At 43.0% G+C, this 22612-nt stretch overlaps 1 protein-coding gene across 2 annotated transcripts in view; it reads left to right on the top strand.

The window, feature by feature from the left end:
* The window catches only part of bcas3 (BCAS3 microtubule associated cell migration factor), a 361222-nt gene that overhangs the window by 16393 nt on the left and 322217 nt on the right, over positions 1–22612 (top strand). For both annotated transcript variants that reach the window (XM_083772661.1, XM_083772660.1), the window contains exons 6-7: positions 7052–7133; positions 12564–12636. In XM_083772661.1, the coding sequence (XP_083628787.1) occupies positions 7052–7133; positions 12564–12636 (155 nt within the window). The remainder of the gene's footprint in view (positions 1–7051; positions 7134–12563; positions 12637–22612) is intronic.

Raw genomic sequence — 22612 nt, 5'->3', positions numbered from 1 at the left:
GTGATTGACGAATCCATGGAGCGGTGCCCTGTAGGCCATGTAGGCAATCAGTGCTGAGGTGTCGAGGTCAACTTGATGTGACACCTCAGCGATGGCTGCAGCCGCTACACCCAGGGCACCCCTCCATAGATAAAAAAAAAACAATCACAAGCCACCCAGATGATACCGGTTTGTTAAATATGGGATCTTGGCCCATAGACTAATACGTATTGTTTATGTGTCATTTTTATGCAGCTTATTTTGGTGAACATTTTAATTCATTATATTACTACAGAATGATTCTCAAAAATTGCCTCTTTGCCAGTTTTATTTCTGATCTTACAGCGACATTTCCACACCAATGAAATGAGCTCTCAAAAGCCCACAATGTCCTGTGGGAGGACCCCTTTCCCTTTTCATGTCATGCACATTTCTCTTGCTTTAATCCATGTTGTGTAGACAGACACAGTAATTTGCTGTGGCCACCAGGCATGGATCACACTCACATTCTTTACCGAAGATCTTCTAGCAATATAATATTGTGGACATAGTTTTTGGTTACATTTTAATCTAAGGTACAAGCTAAGAAACGGTGTAATTGCCATGACCAAATCAGCCAAAAGTAACTTTATCAATGATGAAGCCGAGGAAATCAAAAACAATCCTCGAGAGCTCTGGAAGCTACTAAACAACCAACTAGGGCAGGCTGTGGTCAGAAACTACAAACCAGGTTTACTAACATAAACATCAAATCGAATAACACCCTCATCACTGACAAGCTTGATGTAACCAACCACTTGAACATCTTCTTTACAAACATTGCAACAATGCTGGTTAACAAACTGCCCTCCCACTCTGGGCGTTTTGGTGTAGAGCACATCAAAGCCTTTTACAAAAACCTAGGTGTTTGTAAAGATGATTTTAAAATGGCAATGGTAACAACAGAGGAGGTACTTAAAAAACTGAGTGCCCTCCAACCCCACAAGGCCACTGGCCATGACGATATTCCCTCCAAATTTCTCAGAGACTCAGCCATTTCCATAGCTCCAGTCATCACCCACATAGTAAACCTCTCCATTAAACAGGGACAGGTCCCCCAAGATTTTAAACTGGCCAAAGTAACCCCCCTGTACAAAAAAGGGAGTAAATTAGAACCCGGAAACTACCGCCCTATTTCTATTCTAAGCTCCATCTCGAAAGTGATGGAAAAAATAGTCTATGGACAGGTTGAAAAGTATCTTGCCACTAATAAATTGCTGTACGAGTTCCAATCTGGTTTCAGAACATCCCACTCCACTGACACATGCCTCCTCTATTTGAGCGACCACATCAAACACGAGGTGGATGCTGGAAAATACTGCGACATGGTCATGCTGGACCTCCGAAAGGCTTTTGACACCGTGAACCACTCCATACTGGTTAACAAGCTTAAAGCTATTGGTTTTGATAGCACATCAGTGAGCTGGATGCAATCCTACCTGGAGGGGAGAGAACAGATGGTGGAGGTGAACGGAACACTGTCCCCCCCCCCTCCCAGTGAGCTGTGGCGTCCCACAAGGAAGCATACTAGGGCCTTTACTGTTCCTAATATATGTTAACGACATGACATCAGCTTGTGACTGCAACTTGTTCCTGTTCGCAGATGACTCAGCACTGCTGGTCTCGGACAGGAACAAACTGCAGGTTGAAAAGACCCTCAGCTCTGAACTCGGTAGAATCTGCACCTGGCTCGCTGATAACAAACTATCCTTGCACCTGGGAAAAACTGAATCCATTCTCTTCGGATCAAATAGTAATCTCAGCAAGGCAGATGGCTTCTTGGTTAGAGTGGGTGACAACATTATCACACGAAAAAATGAAATTACCTACCCAGGGCTCGACGCTTAGCATTTTTCCAAGTAGCATGTGTGCGCCTAAGTTGAAACACAAATTATTTTAGGAGCACGATGAAAAATGATGTATTTTTAAGGGGCGCTAGCCCCTCCTATATACAGCCTTTGTCCCCACACATCTCAAAATGAGCCATTGACAATCAACAGAGAAATTACGTCAAAGTTCTGCTAAATATGACATAAATTAAACGCCATTGACATTGAAGGGAAAATGTATGTCATATGTAAACGAGCAAATCAGCTAACCAATCACAGGCAACAGGCATTCTGATTGGCCAGTATGAGATGATATCTGATGATGTATGATGACAAGAGCGCCCCTCACTTAACATGGGTGTGATTTTTCTTTAATGAAGTGATATGAGGTAGGGGTGGAAAATAATGTCAAAATATTATATCACTATCTTTTCAGCAATTATCACAAAATAGTGATATTCATCATGATATCATTGTTATGTTTGTTTTCATATAATCTATATAATCAATTTGTTTTATGCTAATACTTTGTAGATAGATCGATAGTAGCTCTGTTCCATACCTCTAATACGTGCAACACATTAGAGCTATGGACCAGAGCTAGATAGATATGTTGCTCATGGATGGATAGACAGGCTATCCGTTTTTATCCTGCTGTTCTGTCATGTTAGTGTGACATTCAGACAGTGCAGAGGCTGCTCGATGGTGAATTAGTATTGTAACATTCTCCTTGGCTTTGACTGACTGACTGATATTAATACGGTAATCCAGCCAGTTCGGTCATTCGCATTATCATTTATGCTGGGCACACGCTTTTGTAAGCAAACGCTAAGCAAGGGTTGTTTTTGATAAACGTCCACTCCATGTGTGTGTGCGTGCACGGCTGCACGCTGTTTCACCCGCGTTTGGTTAAAAGTAAGTTACGTTTGAACTTTGAGCATTACAAACAGACTTTGCAAATAACGTGTCGCCGTGTCGGGGTCCAACAATTCCTTCTGACTCTGTGCTATCATGCTAATGCTATCCCGCTCTGACTTATTTTCTGACTGCCGCTGCTGACAGTCAGCAAGCACTGTCTGACAGGGAAGAGCACGGAGGCTCCGTGCTCCACTCCGTGGAGCAGCAACACAGTGAGGTGCACTTGCTGTAGACAGAGACTTGTCTTTATCACGATTGAATGGTCAAATCCTGTAGTCGCACCTGTGCGACAAATTTAATTTTACAAGTCGCACAGTGATATTTTTAGTAGGTACTAGGTACTCGCAAATGCGAGTACCTAGTCGCACTGTCGAGCCCTGTACCTACCTAGGTTCCATCCTGGAGGCCAATCTTTCCGGTGATAAAATGGCCACCAACGTAATCAAAAAAGTCAATCAAAGAACAAGATTCCTTTACAGGATCTCCTCACTGGTCAACAAAAACACCTTGAAGACCGTAACCCTTGGCCTACAATTAACGGAAAAAACGGAATTAATCTAAAAATCTAAACCTCCCGTTAACGGAAAAAACGGAATGACAATCAATATCAGTTATCGCAGGGTCAAAAGATAAAAAATTTAAATTTTTTCGCTAATATTAATATATTTGGATGTAATTTACCAAAAAACTGCCGAAATCCGCGTGATCGTGCGCTATCGTGCACGCGCGCCGTCTCTATGTGCGTCGCTGTAAAAATTTTGATATTTTGCGATCTTTTGGGGTTGATTTGAGGTTAATTTGACTTAGTTATGAAAAATATAGCATTAGCTTAGCAATCCGGACCAGCCAAGCTATTGACTAGGGTCAAAATACTACAGGATGTTGTTGATTGTTGAACCGGAAGTGACTTAGGAAGATTCGTCTATTTTGGCCATAATCAGCGTAATGGTGCTTTCCCGCCATCTGGTGGCGATTTGAGAGAATACACTTTCAATGAAAAAAAAATGAAAAAACATCTTTTCAAGCCACCAGATCTTTCTTGTATGTTAAAACGATGAATTAAAAATATGCCAATTTGTTACCCAAACAAAAGAATTGGGACTGGCAGTCCAAGGGTAACAGGAGCCCTCGTACAAGGTTTCTTTGACTATGCATCCACCTCTTGGTACCACAGCACCTCAAAGGCCCTTAAAACAAGGCTCCAGACCTCTCAAAACAAACTGGTCAGACTCCTACTTGGCCTCACCCCCCGAACCCACCTCACCCCTGCCCACTTTGACAGGCTGGGATGGCTTAGGGTCGACGACAGAGTACAGCATCTTGCAATGGGTCTGGTCCACAATATTCGATACACCACTAAGATACCCATGTACCTGTCTAAATACTTCCTTAACGTAAACTAAGTCCACACCCACAACACCAGAGGGAGTGCAACAAACCCAGATTCGGCACAAACAAGGGACTAAATTATTTTCGCTCCTATGCCACCAAAATGTGGAACGCCCTACCAACAGTCATTAAGACATGTGAATCCCTTGACTCCTTCAAAACCGCCCTCAAAGGGCACCTACGGATGGCTGCAATTCGAAACTGGCCTCTGTAAAATCTGAATCCCCCCCACCCCATCTTTTCCCTTTTTGCTTATGAATTCCTGTTCTGTTCTTTAATTACATAGAAGTGTCTATTTGTATGTCTCTAAATGTTTTGATGAATTGAACAATGTGGACCCTGTTGTAAACAAGTGTAATGCTTAATTGGGTCGTCCACTCAGTCTTTGTATTGAGTTTGTGCTTGTATTGTACTGTACTGTAATTCTACAAACTGTTAATACATATTTCAATCAATCAATCAATCAGGTGTTAAGAAAAATGTCTTCTAAATTGTTCTAAATAATACTAATAATACTAATATTAATAATACAATAACAATTCTCAATACGGCAGCTATTGGTCAACTATTGTAGATGAACATGCACGGATCCCCTGCATCACAAACACTTCTCCAGAATGGCTCATGAACTCGGTAGTCTCAGTTTTTTATGGATTTGTTCACACGCCTCGTACAATTGGCTTTCTCTGAGATAATCTGCCCTCAAGACAACCCCAGCTCTTTTAACGTTGCTTTCAAAAGTATTGGCTCAACCCAGAGTATTGTCTGAAAACCCCCACTATGCCGCCACCTCGGCCAGACAACGTTCCATTTCATTCACAAACCATAAAAACCTCTTTTTGTATCTTCCGTCCAGGCTTTTATCCTTTCTGCCTGACGCCTCCCTGGGATAATATCGTCCATAGGCAGTTTCACACTTTACTTGCAAGCCGTCGGACCAAATGAATGTGGTTTGGGAGACTGAGAGGGTGCATTGTCTTGTCTGTAGTTTGTGGAGCTGATGTGGCTTTGGAAGCTGCATGATGTCTGGTGGTTTGAACTTGAGGTTTACAATCGGTTCGTGTGATCTCTGTTCCCTGCTGCAAAGAGGGGGAGAAGATGTCACTCCTCTATGCTCTCCTCCCCCCCCCCCTGTTTACACCTGGCATTAACCAAATTCATAAGTGAAAATAGCTACATCCACTACATTGTGAAACGTGTAAGCTTGTTGAAAGTGGTTTTAAACGTGCGTCTTGTATCCAGTATAATTAATCTGGATTACATTTAAACTTGGCATTAGAAGGTCCTCCCGGCATACACACTGGAGTCATACATCTCTTCCCCCAGACAAAATGCACATTCCTTGTCACTTCCTATGATATTTATATCTTTTTAAGAGAACGCCACTGTGTTCCATATGTCATCTGAGGCAAGTTCAAATTGAAAAAATAAATAAATCTGTGCTAGTTTCAATCATTAAAGCAGCCGCCACCTGCAAGACTGTAAACAAATTTGGGAGAACAATTGAGAACACAGACCAATTCACCCCCAAAACATGAATGCTGCCTCACATAATGTCCCTGAGGGAATGAAAGCACCTAGTGCACTTACTAGCTTATTATCTTAGCCATTGGACTGTGGAGAAGCCACGGTTAAATGCTTCAACTTCATGGTCTGCTCACTCTGCTGTGCTCCTATTTCAATATGGAACACATCATTACGCGACTGTTTTGTCAACACGTTTCCCATCATCTTCCTGATTAACAGGGGAGCGACACAGCATATTGCTCCTAAACTGGAAACTTGTAAGATGGTGGAGGGTTTTCAAATTATTTTAGCATTTTCACCTGACATGTTAATTTTAAGGCATTAAATGACACGTTTACGATTCAGATGTGTACATTACACTAGAGCTGGTTTGCAGGAAGGAGAATTCTGGATTAACCATTTTTCTTAATCTGATGTTATTATATCCAATAACGAGTGGTACAGGTGAAAAATGCCGCTAAATCGCTTATTTTGATCACCTGAAAAAAAGATGTGTCCCTGGCTGGCTTTGTCTGAGCACGAAAATACCTTTCACAACCAAGTGTCACTGTTGCACAGCCTAACACACACACACTCACTCACACACACACTGGGGCGGCGGTGGCTCAGGGGTAGAGTGCCTGGATGGCAACCGTAAGGTTGCCAGTTCGAACCCGGGCTCCCCCAGAGTTACTGTCGAAGTGTCCTTGAGCAAGACACTGAACCCCTAATTGCTCCCGATGTGCTAGTTGGTGCCTTGCATGGTTTCCGCTGCCATCGGTGTATGAATGTGTGTGTGAATGGGTGAATGTAAATGAATGCACAATCTCTGTAAAGCGCCTTGGATAAAGGCGCTATATATATGCACCATTTACCATTTATCACACACACTCACACTCACACTCACACTCACACATTATCTGGGGTGTTACAGTACAGTACAGTACAGTTGAGGGACCCCCCCACACATGTTACTGTCATTTCTAAACCATTTCGGACGCGGGGCGGCTCGCCGGAACCGGACCGCGTCCTGTGGGTCTGGAACTTCCGGGGACCCCCACACAGGAGTTGCACCACTCACTTCACACAGGTGTGCTTTTTCCCCCCCCTACACATCTGTCTTTCATAATGACTGAATACACTGCACAGTGTTTTGTCCCAAAGGGGCTTCTGTAGAAAGGCGAAGGAGCCTATTGCCCAGAGCGCATGCTCTGAGCTCTGAATGGATTCTTATTTTAATTTTTCACTTCTACCACTGGTTGTTGGATGTAAATAACATCATAACTTAAACTTAACTTAAATCTAACTTAAGTCTTGGGTACATTTACGTGCATTTGTTTGTGAATGTCCATTGACTGTACGGTTGTATTGTTGTATTGTGTCCACTATAGCTTGCTGGAGAGGCCCAGGAGTTGTTCTCTGTGCGCCACGGACCGGTCAGAGCGGCACGCATACTTCCTGCACCGCATATCAGTGAGTACACACACACACACACACACACACACACACACACACACACACACACACACACACACACACCAGCTGTATCTGTTAACATTGAATTTGAGCCAAGTAGGATCTAACGTTTCCAAATCTGATTGATGATTCACAACCCATTGCAACCGAAACCCCTCATAGTCATGCATACTCCCCTTGACAGCAGGTTTCTGATTTGCTTTTTAAGGAGCCTACTTGTTTTCGCAGATGTTACAGGCTCACGTTGGAGTGTTTATTTTTTCTGTGATGCGCATTGTGTGCGACACACTGTGTGAAGACATCCCAAGTCGCTGTCATGTCACAACATAGAGAAAAGCTTAGCTGCAGTGTTTTTACCTTGTGTCAGCGCTGCACGCACGCATGCACACCTTCTTATAGAATCTGCAAAAGTGCTGGAAATGAATATGGCATAGTTGGATTTGTGCACTTTGGAGCACTTTTTGCCTTTCAAGCGTTTTCATCTGACATTAAGTCGTTTTTTAAATCTGAATCATGAATCTTCTTGCCCTGGAGTTAAAAAGAAAAAAAGAAATCTCAGACCAAACATTTTGTTCTCTATTCAAGGACAAGCACATAAAATGAAGTTTTGTGTGGCTAGTTGCTAATGCAGTTCTGTTTTTTTTTGGGGGGGGGGTGTTTTTCCTTTTTTTTCTTTTGAGGGGTGATCTATCACAGTGAAATGAAAGAGTTCATACTCGGTGTTCCTCTGCAGTCACGAGGCCGTCTTTTCCACGGTGCTCTCTCTCTCTCTCTCTCTCTCTCATCCTGATGTTAAAGACAGTCTTTTAACGTTAGTGTTGGCCAGGCCTCAGCTGGCCACAGCCTATGCCTTGAAGTGAAGAGGCTTCCTCCTGCCATGACTCCGCTGAAACACTCACTCGTCCTTCCTCCGATAATGCTATCTCTCTTTCTGCTTCGCTTTCATTCAGACCCCTGAAACCCGACACATTTAACGTCTTCACAGTGGCGCGTCTCTCTTTTCATTTCAACGTCTCTCATCTTTAAATTCCTGCCTCTCGCGCACACAGTTCATCTCCCTCATATCCGGAGCGAGCTAGGCTAATTCGGACCCTGTCTGCAAGTGAGTTCTTTTTTCCCCATCCTCCCCCTGCACCCCCTTTTTCCCCCCTGTCCCCGGCCCACTCTGCCCCATCCCTCCCTCCCCTCCCTCCCTCCCTCTATCTCCCCCCATGATCATAACTGTCTCCTTGGTCCCATTGTATTACGAAGGGTAATTGCATTTATTAAAGGTTAGGCGAGGAAGAGAAAGAGCCCAGTGAAAAACATAGCCAAGGTTTTTATCTAATCATTTTCAATCAGAGCTTACAGGAGGAGGAGGGGGAGAGAGGAATTAGCCACACAGACAGAGCCCCCATGTTAGCAACAAGCTGTGTTCCCACCGGGATTCAGCTGACATCAGCTCAGCTTTTAAGACCTGAGATCACGTACACTCCGGTCACCGTGGAGTCCTGTCGAGTTTCAATAAAATGCTAGAGATATCTGAGTTTAAAGGGTAAGATCACTTTTGTAGAGGTTTGAGTTGTTTTCTTACCTTATTATGGGCAAACTATAGTCCATTCCATCAGTTATTTCGCTCCGTTGTGTTTAAGAAATAAAAACTCATTGACTTCCATTGTGACGGGGGAACAGCTCTCAAAGTCATTCTTTTAGCACACAAAAGCTGATTCTCACAGTTTATGACATCAGGAAAACTCATGCGGTTTTATTCTTGTCTTTTAAGTTAGATTTATGAAGGTACTATTTTGGTTGGAGATATACTGAAGCAGTACTACGGCGTTCCCAACTCTCGCGGGGACATCTTGCGAGGTTTCGTTTGTAATCGAATCTCCATTTGCTGTTTGAGATGCACCCAGCTGCAGCCTCGCATACGAGCTTCTAAATTGTCTTCTAAAGTGTCTCCCTCAAACACGTCCATTGTGTATGTTTTTAGCGACAAGCGGACGAAATCAAATCTATTTGTTTACGTCACAGCATTTCAATAATACGCTTCAGGAGTGGGTGTACTGTACAGTTTTGGTCCAATCAGATTACTCAACACGTACAGCAGTGATTCGGTCGGCGTAGGCATACCTACCGGATCTTCTTTCTATACAAATTAGTCAAAACAAGACAATTTCTTTTTTTTAATAAAAAATCTGCATGAGTTTTCCTGATGTCATAAAATGTCAGAATCAGCCTTTGTTGCGTTGGTTCATGTGCTAAAAGAGTTACTTTGAGAGCTGTTCCCCTGTTACAATGGAAGTCAATGAGCTACTGTTTTTATTTCTTAAATTGCTAATAAACAACACAACGCAGCGAAATAACTCATGGAATGGACTAGTTTGCCCATAATAAGGTAAGAAAACAACCCAAATCTAAAAAAATAAGTGGTCTTACCCTTTAAATGGTATGGGTTTTCTCGAGAGTTTCGGAACCTTCATATTTGAAAGAATTAAACCAGAACTATTTGTCTGGACAGTGGACAGTCATTACGGCCAAAGTACAGCATGACTTCCATGCTGTCATAGTTCTGACATCATAGACTGTGATGTCCTAGTACCGACTTGTGCCCCAGGGGAAGCCACGCCGTTATATTAAAAATCACACTCCTCACATTCCGGCCAATCACAATTGGCCTCCTCACTTGTTATCCTCAATTCTGTGGTACACACAGACACAGACACCTGGGCAAGCTCAGCCAATCAAATCATCACTGTGGGGTACACACAAACACTCACAAAGCTGGGCATAGGAGGGGCTCAAAAATAATAATATTGTCCAAACCTACAGTCAGAAAGAAAGAGCAAATGTTACCCGTAGAACATGAAACCCAATGGAATGTGATACATATTTAGTTATATTTAGTGGAATTGAATAATATAACCCATGTGCTCACGGCACTATGAAAGGATTTTACTGTATAGTGTATAGTGTATAGTGCCCATATAAAGAGGCACATGGGTTTCATACTTGATGGTTCATTCCTCAGATATAAATTAACATTCAAGATTTGACTGTGTACACAACATGCCTAATTTGTTTATCCATTTAATTTTTATACCACATGTGTCAGTCTGTCTGTCTGTCTGTCTGTCTGTCTGTCTGTCTGTCTGTCTGTCTGTCTGTCTGTCTGTGTCTCTCTCTCTCCCTCTCTCTCACACACACACACACACACACACACACACACACACACACACACACACACACACACACACACACACACACACACACACACACAGTCACACACAGTCACACAGTTTTATCTAATACAAACTCTAGCACAGTCACATCCTTGAAAGCTGCGATGCAATTGGATTTTCCTCGTTCCGCTAATTAGTTCCTCTCCAGGCATGAAGTTTGAATTTGGTGTCACTGCAGGTATCAATCAGTGCTGTGAAATGCACCACCACCGAAAAAACAAATACAAAAAAAAACCCTGCTTGGCTTGTGGCATTCTTTTTGGTGAGAAAATCAGACTTTTTGTTCTCTGTCCCATGTTCCGGTTCTTTGGCAGATCTCAACAACACACAATGACAGCATTGAGAGGGGCCCTGGAAACGGATGAAAGCTAACTACAGTAATAAGAAGCAGCAGATACCCCCCCCCCCCCCCCTCCTCCTCCCTCTCGACACATGAGGGGAGCAATTCTCTCGGCTAGAAAATAAAAATGAATTGTACTAGTGGAGGGAGAGGACACTGATTGCAATCTGCCAGGGCGCAAACAGTGTTGCACTGTGGCGAGCAGTTAAAAAGGGCCAATTGTCTCCGATGGGGAGAGCCGGTTGGGTGGGTGGGCGGATTTGGAAAGTCCTGAAAATAGGTGTTGATTATAATAAGTCGCGTCGCTCCTTTTTTCCCACAATAGAGGAGGAAGTGGTGCTTTTGTTTTCGCCAAAAGGGAGTATAAGTCAGTTTATGTATCTAACACTGTGGAGTTTACAACCTCAGCTCTTCCGGAAAATGGGTAATCAGTGATCAGTGCCGCATCACCCTAGAGATGCCTTGTTTGACAACAAACTGAACATTGACTGATCTGGCGCTCTAAACTAGTGAGCGTCAGCTTGTCGTGCACTCGTGGTCATTTAATGGAAGCCGACCAGGAGTAACGCTATACACTTGTAGGAATGTAGGCAGATGGTGCCTTGAAAGTTACCCAATTGTTGAAAACTCTCTCTGTAAAAATATATGACAGCTAAGCACGTCCTCTTCAGTGTCCTTGGCCCTGCTATGTACCGGTAATATCCAACCCAATACCCACACGTCTATTTGGATGTCAGCAGCATTGCACACACGAAGCCACTGTTCACCAAGGCATCAGATCTCACATTTCTTTCCCAGCAGACGAAAACGTTTATTTTCCTAAACGTGTCATTTTAATCGAAGTCAGCCGTCACATTTATATCACGACGCAATATCGTGCGTGGTAATGATGTCCGATGACAGAACTATGAAGACAGAAGAAAGCAACATGTTCGGGTGATGCTCGGGGGCCAGTGGAGGGACATCACATTTGCACCCACGCCACACCACAGGAACTTATGCTGATTATTGTCAAGCCTCAAATTACAAGCCTCCGAAGGCTAACATCTTCTTCAGTGTAAGCCCCCCCTTCCTACAGCCCGCATCCATCCTGTCATCAGGAATGAGAAGATTAGGCCAAATCCGTCGACTTGATGCAACATGGTTTCAACTCATTTTGAATGATGCAAATGCACTCTATAGCTTTTAACTATACCATAATTCCAGCCGGAACCTAAAGATCTAACAAACAAAAAAACAAAGATCCCCTACCCCCCTTTTTAACTCTGAAGGGATTTCTCCTACATTTACTTCTCCTTAATTTCATCTAGAGCCTTTGCTCTATTGTCTTTTATGTCATGCTTTATGATTTCACTCCTTTTTTTTTGTTTTTCATTCCATGCCATGGGGGAAAGAGGGTTTGCGTGCAGCAAACAATTCTTTTTCCCCCCTTAACTTCTCCAGTTTCCTCTCTGTGAGTCTCACACACTGGCATCCTAATTTCATTTGATCCCTCTAAAGTCTTCATGTGGACTTGACATTATACTGTGGCCGGCGAGGATGTGTGTGTGCCTTCTGCGTTGATAGGAAAAATAAGGCCCGATTTTGGGGAAAAGGGGGGAAAAAACCCCAAAATCTTCTCCATCCATTGAAAATTTTCCGTGACCATAATTTGATTACAGGGCAGTAGTTGTAATGTAATCAACACGCTTCCTGCTGCGGTAGTGGTCTGCCTGTTAAAAGTGAAGTGGGTGGGTTGGCGACACAAGAGGCCTCACATGCGCTGGCCTCTTTTTTTTTTTAAAGAATGCCCTTCTTTGTTGTGTGCAGATCTATCGCTCCGTCTCTCATCTTCCCCCCTCCTCCCTTGCTCTTCTTCCCACTCAGGTCCTCTGAAGACGGACAGCTTCGCTGACAAGAGGCCTCTCCTGGGGGTGTGCAAGAGCACGGGGTCCTCTGGGTGAGTACACACGGTGCACAGTGCAACCTACATCAGTCTACTGCGTCAACAGGCCCGACCAGTGTGCGTCGCTGTCATTGCTTGTGAATTGTAAGCAGTGGGTGCCTTTCTTCACAGTTGTATCTGAGACAGCAGAGAGTTGCCTCTTCTTTACTGATGGTTATAGGTGGAACAGAGCATTCCACTCATTAAAGGACATTGACATAATTTGTATTGTCCCTCGGAGTCATGGACTCCTTTAGTCCACGTTTGATTATGTATGTAACGGTGTCAAAGTAATCTACTACATCATATGCATTTTTTTATTTGGTGGTTATGGTTTTGATATATCCCGCAACTCACTAAATAGCAGTTCCATTAGCTCTGGTCATTGTATTTCGTTGCTGGCCTCTGGTCAGTACCGTCAGTTATTCATTAGTTGATCCAGAATATGTGTTAAAGCTGCTATAAGCAATAATATGTCAAACATTTTAATTACCTTTTTATTTTTTTGGTATTCAGACAGCCAGCAATGTGTAAAACACTCTCAATTATTTTTGCTTCTGTGACACAATCTAGGTGCCACAATCTGCATTCAAAGATTGTCCTAATAGCTTTGTCATTGGTCAATTTGCCTGTCTACTTCCTGATTGGTTAGTCATTTCGACCGGGTTTTTTTCCCCGACCAATGACAAAGCTTCTAGGAACATCTTTGAATGCAGATTGTGGCCCCTAGATGTGTCACAGAGACTAAATTGTTTTCGGGAGAGTGTGACCCATTGCTGGCTGTCTGAATACCAAGATAAATAAAACAAATAACAAGGTAATTCAAGTTTTGACATATTATTGCTATTGGCAGCTTAAAAGCATATTTCTTACTCAACATGGCAACGTGTCATTGGAACAATGTGTGACTCCCATGATTCTGCTTCAACTGGCAACGTGTTAAAGTTCAGATCAAACATTTGCACAAGACACACTGTTTTAGATCGTTGCAGAGGGTACAGTTGCAGCGGCTTGAGCTAAAATGTCTCAATTCTTTAACCAATCAAGTGAGCGTCTCTTCGTGCTGCTTTGATGTGTAATACAGTATATTGTTCTGCAAGGAGTCGGCAGTTTCATTGTGTGTTTTCACACATCTTTGATCTAAACTGTCACTAAGCAGAAAGACAGTCCATCATGTTATTATTCAATCAGAATAATAACAACAATAAAGTTAAATATCTTATTATATTATTTGCTGTTGTGTTCCAGTGTTCCACCAGTGTTTACGAGTTGCACAAAACTGTTCCACCAGGATTCTGACTTATGACATATATATTAACAATATTGAAGCGTCTTCAGGTACTCATAAAAGCGATACATACATCTAGATATCTGTGGGTCTTCAGGTGAGATTTTGTGTGTCTGTTATGCCTTTTTTGCGGATTTCTCTGGCACTAGCGCCACATTCTGGCCTGGAGGGGAAGCATGGATTGTGTTAAGTACATGGTGTAGTTACAGGTGAGACTAGACTATCTGAACTCACGCCAGCAGCAGCATCAGCAGCATTCCAATAGGTTATATGCACAGCAACCATTTTGGAACTAACTTCCAACAGCACTTCCGGGCTTTTTAAACTTTTGTACAACATGTGTACAACATTTGTACACTCTCAGAGTTACACACACTCATACGGGCCATTTATTTGGAACCCACTCAAGGACACTTTGAGAGCGGTCTAGCAGAGTGTTTCCAGTGAGGCAACATGCAACAATAGTTTGAGAAAGAAAGCAGGGAGGTTCAACGCATTGCCCACTGCGTCAGGAGGCAGAACCTGCAACATGTGGAGAGAAGTTCTAGCTTCTTTGCTGCCGTGGTATAGGTCGAGGCAGCGTGGCAGCCAACAAGAAGCATGCTGTGGTCAGAAACAGGCTTGAACTAGTCAGACGTCTTATGTCACCCAATTTATCAGAAGCAAATAATTGAATTCAGCATTACATGGGCATGGCATAGTTTCAGGTGAGAGATGGGGAGAACATCCCATGCATCTAACATGGTGCAGTTTCAGACGTAGAGGATGCCTTGTTCAGTGGACTCAAAGATGTGCGTGGTGGTGGCTCGTTGGAGAACCGAGAGACAATCCAAACTAAAAGTACCCCTCGTGTGCTATAATGGAATGTTCAATAATGGTGACATTTATAGTAGCAGTTTGCAGCTGACTGTGTGGTATACGCATTCTAAGTGCCATGTGAAGGCCTGTAATCTTCTCCTCATAACCCGAAGCATCAAAGGATAGTCCTCACCTGCGTATGAACCCTTCACACGCGCTCAAACTGGAGCTGAGCCCAGTTGGGCAGTGACATGGACTCAATGGAGCTTTAAGCCATTCTGAACGGGAACCCCTTTTGGTGTTTTAACTATAAGCATTATGTTATACTTTAGCTATTCAAAAATAGCAGATCTACAAGCTCATAGCGCGCCACCGAGTGGCGCGCTACGTGCTTGTAGGTATGCTATTTTTGAAAAATCGTGAAAATGCGGCACAAATCTTTGAATATATATTTCAGAGCGAAACATTTTTAACTAAAATATTAGCTTCTGGGGGGGTTCCTGGAACAACATATTTTCAGATGGGGGGTCTGCGGCCAAATACAGATAATTCTGGGGGTCCCACCACTGACATAGAAGCATGGGTTTTTCAGATTTTCTTTAGGACTTCAGTCCAAAATGGGTTAAGGCTAAGTTATATTCGTCACACATTTTTCTTTACGCAAATATTTTCAGTTTGAAACCAATTGTTTTTTTTGTTGAGCTCAATGGAAAGACCGATTTGTTTTGGGAAAATCTGTTATTTTCATTGAGCGACAGACATGGCTGTTTTGCCGGAGTATAACTTAGGCTTTAGTGGCACGGGTGTGAAAGGGGGAGACTCTTTCACAGGGACAGATGCCGGGGCTAAGAGGGGACATTAAACAGATGCATGCCAGTCCCCTGGGAGGCCACAGAGCTCTGGACTGGGAACAACCATTCCTGACCCGTTGGAAAGAGAGACGGATCCACGAAAAGGCGTCTGTCTTCCATACCCAGCCCTCTTCTCCACCTCCTCCTTTCTCTACTATGTACTCCCTTTTCCTTCTGCTCCTCTTCCAGAGCAGCACGGAATTTAACTTGATATTTCCTTCCCGGGGAAATGAAATAAGGAAGTCTGTCTTCAGCTGAGGCTTTGATGGAGACCACCTTCCTTCCCCTCCCCTCCAGTATGTGTGCTTGTCTCCGACGGCCGTGGCGTGCCCGCTGTCTCTGCTTTCGCCATGTCCTCGGTGAAACAGAGACAGGCAGGGTTCTTGACGGTTTGGCACAGTGCTCGGCGCTAATGCCGAAAACATGCCCCGTGTTGAAAAGCAGAAAGCCCCTGACCTCTGGCTGAATGGCACAGCCTGCCCCCCCCCCCCCCCTACACAAGTGTTTGGTAAATAACGCTACATTCAAACAGAAAAAAAAGCCTCCGGGCGCGGCACAGTACTTTCCATTGGGCTGGTTCATAAACTTACTAAGGTCCTCACACAATTTTTAGCATATAATCATTTTGAAATAACAGCTTTTGTCAACCACCAAAAAGGATGCCGTCCTGACACTTAAATGGAAAACAGATTGGGAGTCTTGGCCGCTACAGCCGTGCTGGTTTAGAAGTTGGTTCAGTCAGCTCTAGGCTTAGATTACAAGATTTGCAAATTAAAGGAAAACCAGAATGGGGGGGAAAAAAGCATGTGCGCACCGAAGCTCTGTACTTGTGGACTTCCAGCCAGGCACACTCAACATAATTTTATCAATGGAAAGGATTATGCGTTAAGTCCAAACAATGTATGGATCCAGTAGAATTTCCTGACAGCAAAGCTACATATGCATCTCTTTCACGCTCTGCACCGGTGCCAGTGGGCTTTGGGAATTAGCAAAGAATGCTGGTGCCATTTGCAAAGCCCATGGTGCGTCTCCTCAACATATCTGGAAAGGATTTGCGTTTCCTATAACCGTACCCACTGTTGTTATTATTTTCTCTTGTTTTAATTACGTCCGCAGGTATTCAAATTCTGCAGAGCTTTAAGGCTGCCCTTTTGTGAGATGAATGCAAATCATATGGGCAAGGCGGAGGCGATGTGCGGGCCGTTTGTGGGTGTTTCAGAGCGCACACACACTTCTAGGGTAAAAGTTCAGAGCTGAAGAAGAAGCATGTTTTTGTTCTCCGGGGTTTGGGAGCGAGAGTCTTACTGGATTGAAGGCAGGGAACTGTCAGTGGAGACCCTGACATTTCCAACCTCCAGCCCCCCTCACACCCCTCCCTCACAACATCTCCAGATGCTGAGAGGATGTGGTCCTTTTTCCTTTTTTTCCTCCCTCCCTTCCTTTCTTTGAACCAATATAGTCCTCTGTCACTGTGGAGATTACTACTGGATTTGTTATTGCGGTGGTTCCGGTCGACACACATCACATAAAGGCTTGGAGGCTGATGTCATGGTCACTATGACGACCTTAGATACTCCCTACGCTTGTAAGGCTCGGTCAATCGGCGGGCCTTAGTTGTGTCTGATCTTTGGGGATCTGTTTTATGCGGCTGCCACCCCCCGAGTCACCTCTACTTTTATTTTATTAAGTGACCAACCGTCCAATTAGTTCTGTATTACTACCGTGGTGACTACTGACATTCATTTTTACAATCTCCGAGATAACTCCCAGAAGTCTGACGTCATAGTATATATCATGCCAGCATTTAATAGGTCTGCATGTAAATCCGATTACAATTTTTGGTTTGCAGATAATTTCACTTTTAACCCATTTTGGGGCGGGAACCCCTTTTGGTGTTTTAACTAAGCATTATGTTATACTTTAGCTATTGAAAAATAGCAGATCTACAAGCTCATAGCGCGCCACCAAGTGGCGCACTATGAACTTGTAGGTCTGCTTTTTTTGAAAAATCGTAAAAATGCGGCACAGATCTTTGAATATATATTCTTTCAGAGCAAACGTTTTTTTTTTCGATGTCAGGCCTAAATGGGTTAATATCTTTAAATGTATGAAAAGTTTAGAAAACATTTAGGTATTTTTTTAAATGCTCTACTTAAAAAATCTAATTGGTGGAGCAAGATAATGATAATAACAATATTTCTTGGGATGAACAGGTTGGAGCCTTAAAAGTCAACACACCCTTCAAAGACTCTCATACAATAGCCTACTAATTAAAATCATTGACATAACCTGTGCGATAGAACATCTAGCTTCCCCCCCCCGCCCCAGAATGACAAGAGAATGGAGAAAGTAACGGGTGAACAAAGGCAAACCCCTCCCCAAAAATCATACATGTACATAATGTCATGTGCCTTATTGTCTTTATCCAAAGCTGCTTAAAGTTCCGTTGTCACCTAATGCCTGCATGGTCATTAATTACAGTGTCGCAAGCAACAAATTCCTTTCGATCTGTACAACACTTTTGAAGCGGCTTAGTTGTCCGAAAGCCTATTGTGGTGCTAAAGCCTTTTGCTTTTCGGTGCATTTTCACGACAGGTTAACTTGAGGTATCCCATCCTTTTACAGTGTATTAAAAGGAAATCACAGAGCGTTTGAATTAAAAGAGCCACCAGATTAAGGGGATTAGGGGAAGTGACGCTTTTAAACCAGCACAAAGCCATGGTACGCTTTCCCCCTGTAACACCATGATCCCTGTTGCCATTCCAGCAGCACATGGCAAGCTACAACCTGACTGGCGTGGTGGACATATTGGACTGGCCGATACATCGGCCATTATTTTAGCTTTTTTCACAACGTCGGTATCGGCAGTTATGTGTGTAAAAGAAAATAATTCACACTCGCATGTTTTGCTCACTAGTTTGCTCATATGATTCTAAAAATGTCTTCTACATCCTGACAGTTTTCTGAAAAAGCTATGTTTCTATGTCAGTGGTTCGATTTTTCAAAAATAGCAGACCTACAAGCTCGTAGCGCGCCACTCGGTGGCGCGCTATGAGCTTGTAGATCTGCTATTTTTCAATAGCTAAAGCATAACATAGTGCTAACACCAAAAGGGGTTAAATAGAAATTAGAAACTAATACAAGGAGGGTTTTTGTTTTTGCAGAATATCTTTCAAAACATCGGTAATCGTTGGTCTAGGACTCTCTGAAATATGGATTGGCATCACGATTACAAATTTAAGTTGACGATTAATAACTCTCACAAATAATTGCGGTTATAATGATTTAATTGTTTGTGGCATTGAACAGTGTGAAAATATGAATGAAGAATATATTTCTGTTTGCCTGGTAATCAAAAAAATGCACAGGGCAGATATGACAAAAAATATCACATATCATAAAACAAATACTGACATTCAGTATTTTTGAATGGTTTGAATTGAATTGAATTGGAAAATAGCTGCTATTTCGTTGTAATCTAAAAGCTGTAGATCTGCTACTTCAGGTTTTTCTTTTTTACTGTACGCGATGTTTCAACGTGGAAACGATTATGACACAATAATTGCGATTATCTAAAATAATTGCGATTAGGCGATTATTTAATAATTTTGACAGGCCTAGCAGGTCTGGCATCGTTCAGGCTCCGAGTCCCAGAGAGAAGCCCATGACTCAGGGACATACAGTAGGGCTAGATATGGCTAGATATGGCATTAGACATTAGACGTAGCTTCCAGCTACGTCCTAATGATTGAATTGGCATTAATGACTCACTTGGGGGTTCTGTGGGTTACAAACATCTGGATGACTTCAGACATGTTTTTGCTCTTTGTACTCAAAAACGTGTCCTCGTGCATTTCTCACTGTGTGTGTGTGTGTGTGTGCGCGCACGCGCATGTGTGTGTGTGTGAGTGTGTGCACACGTACGTGCAGTCGTGCACGCATGCTTGCAGCCTTGCACGCACCGCTTGCGACCAGCATGGGGCTCTCACACAGCAAGACAACGCGTAGACAGGGGTATGATCTTTTCCTGCTGGTGTTCAAAGTGAGAGGTTTGTCTTCAATTTGCGGGCGAGAATGTCATGTTCTCTTTTGAAAAACGGGTTTTGATGAAATCATTCCTGGAATCTTTTGTCATTCACGTCTGTGGAAATGGGAATGGCTGTAATCTGGTCTTAAACTTCCCCTTTTTTGGCGCCCACACACGCATAACACACACACACACACACACACACATATATACATACTGCATAGGCAGGGTGCAGTTTTCAGACTTCATTCTGAAGCGTTTATTTTGACTTGCATGTCTGTTTTGTGTCTGTCGAAAATGCGTTCCGCCTCGCCAGTTTTCCCCCTTCAAATAGGAAGTCAAATTAAAGTCGGTAGTACTGGAAGTGGTGCGCATAAACACAGTCCGACAGGCTGAATGATTTGTAATGACTTTTCAGACCTTTACCACAGCCCTTACCATTCCATACGTACGGCACGGGGCCCGCATGGTCAAAGCAATTCATATGTCATTGTCTTGGGGAGATTTTAGAACATTCCTTTCCTCGTCGAGTTCACGCTAGTTTTCGTACGCGTGTACATTTCCTCTGATATCTGGGTAAAAAAGACAAGAAAAAGCTTCTGTTAACCCATTTTGGACTGAGGTCGATTAAAAAAAGTCTTCTAAATCCTAACATTTTTGAGAAAAACCCATGTTTCTATGTCAGTGGTGCTCAACCTTTTTCATGGCAAGGACCCCCAGAATTATCTCTATTGGGCCACGGACCCCCCATCTCAAAATATGTAGTTCCAGGGACCCCCAGAAGCCAATATTTTAGTTAAAAATGTTCACTCATATTCAAAGATTCACACTTTCACGACTTTTCAAAAATAGCAGACCTACAAGCTCGTAGCGTGCCACTTGGTGGCGCGCTATAAGCTTGTAGATCTGCTATTTTTTATTTTTTTATATTATTTATTTTTAGGGTTTTCTTTACATAGACACAAGGACAACACAGCAGACTTACATACAAGACAGTTACTTACATAAAAACAACAATGAAGAAACAGAGAAAAAATAGAAGTAAGAGAAAATAACAAATAAATAATAAAAAATAATTTCCAAGTGGTACATGGGTTGTATAATGCATGTGTGCACGTTAAGGTGGGTTCCGTCCTAATGGGTTGTATAATGCATGTGTGCACGTTAAGGTGGGTTCCGTCCTAATGGGTTGTATAATGCATGTGTGCACGTTAAGGTGGGTTCCGTCCTACACAGAATCAAATGCGCTCTTCCATATGATCCAAAAAGGGGGTCCATACCTCTACAAATACATCTGCCTTATTTTGTGTTTCATACTTCAGTCTCTCCAGTGGTAGTAGTGACATTATTTTATGTTTCATCTGCTATTTTTCAATAGGTAAAGTAGAACAGAATGCTTAAAACACCAAAAAGGGTTCCCGCCAAAAATGGGTTAAGCAGAAACTCGTTAAATAAGTAGTTCTCTAGAAAAGAAAAGTTAACTTTACTTGCTGTGAGCTATACGCTGTCCCCCCTCCCTTCCTGGTACAACTAACATTCTCCCAACCAGGAAGCCAGTTCGGTGCATACGAGTGAAGAATGGACCAGGAGGGATGCACAGTGTATTCCCCCCCCCCAGGTCCCTGAGAGGATACACAGGTGCAGGTCGCTAGCTTAGATCTGGCCCTGGATCCTTTTGGTGCATGGGCTAGAGGGGGCCATATAACTCAAGGTCTCCCCGGATAGGAAGACCTCCCTTTGCTCTTTTAAGTCTTGTCTTTTGAAGAGTCGCAAAGCAGTTTTCCATCCGTATACCTTTTGAAGATGACAGTCGGGGTATGACAGGAGAGGTATCTGTGACTGTTTTTTTAATTATCTACATGGGACGGATAGGGGCGGTTTGAGTTGTTGAATGACATGGATAATTTGAAATGATTATATAAAAATAAAGCGTAATGCATATATATATATATACATATATACATAATAAAAGTGTTATGCAATTATAATTGTACATGCATTTCCGACCCAATGGCTCAGGTATGTACAGTAGTTTATTTCTGTGTCTACATTAGAACATGATGAAGCCTTTACAGTAGCGTGCATAGCCCTGATATTTGAAACCGTCGGATACAGTAGATGTGTCCGTGTCACTTTATCACGAGTCCTGCCTCGGGGGTGAGGTTGACAACAAAGTGTTGTTGAACTTTCACTTCACTTAAGAGAAAATCCCTTTTGCCTTGCTGCCAAGTCCTACATTCAATGCCTGGCCCCATTTCTCTGTCTTTCTTTGTTAACACAGATCCTTTAAAGATCCTTTATCTAAACAGCGGCACCCCCGTGTTTCTGGACAGAGGTATACGATATTGTCATTGTGAAATATCACACTGCTTTGGAGATGTCAAAGCTTGAGGAGAGAGAACGCTTGCTTGACCAGATGTTTCTCGTGTCAAGTGCTTCCACTTAGCTCAGACAGAACATTGGCACAGGAGGCTATGCTGGCTAAAATTGGATTTAATGCGAGCTATGGTTAAGGTAATGAATATTAATATGCACTTCGCTGCCGTCGGAGGAGAAAGGGAGAATGTCGAATGCACCGGTTTATGCATAAATCATAGCTGGAAGATGTCCAATGTCGCACCCTTTATTTTTGCCCATTTCCTTTGACATGTTTTCTGTTGTATCTCATCTTCATGCAGCGTTTAACTAAACGTATCATAATGACACTGTGTGTGTGTGTGTGTGTGTGTGTGTGTGTGTGTGTGTGTGTGTGTGTGTGTGTGTGTGTGTGTGTGTGTGTGTGTGTGTGTGTTTGCGCTACTGTGCACTGCCCCTTTTTAGGTACTGTAGGATGAGGTTTTGATGCCATAAACACTTAAGAATGAGTAAAGAACACACACACACACACACACACACACACACACACACTGTGTGTGCGCGTGCACAGGGGGCAATGTGTTTCCAATATGCCGGCCTATGGAAGGTATGGTCGTGAATGGAAGAGGAAATGTATTTCTGGCAGTGCTGCAGACACGGAGCTGCGGTTGA

The sequence above is a fragment of the Protomyctophum parallelum genome (genome assembly GCF_964188405.1).
Source record: "Protomyctophum parallelum genome assembly, chromosome: 9".
In the NCBI taxonomy this organism is placed as follows: domain Eukaryota; kingdom Metazoa; phylum Chordata; class Actinopteri; order Myctophiformes; family Myctophidae; genus Protomyctophum; species Protomyctophum parallelum.
The sequence above is the reverse complement of the archived record's forward strand: the minus strand, read 5'-3'. Positions and strand labels throughout refer to the sequence as shown.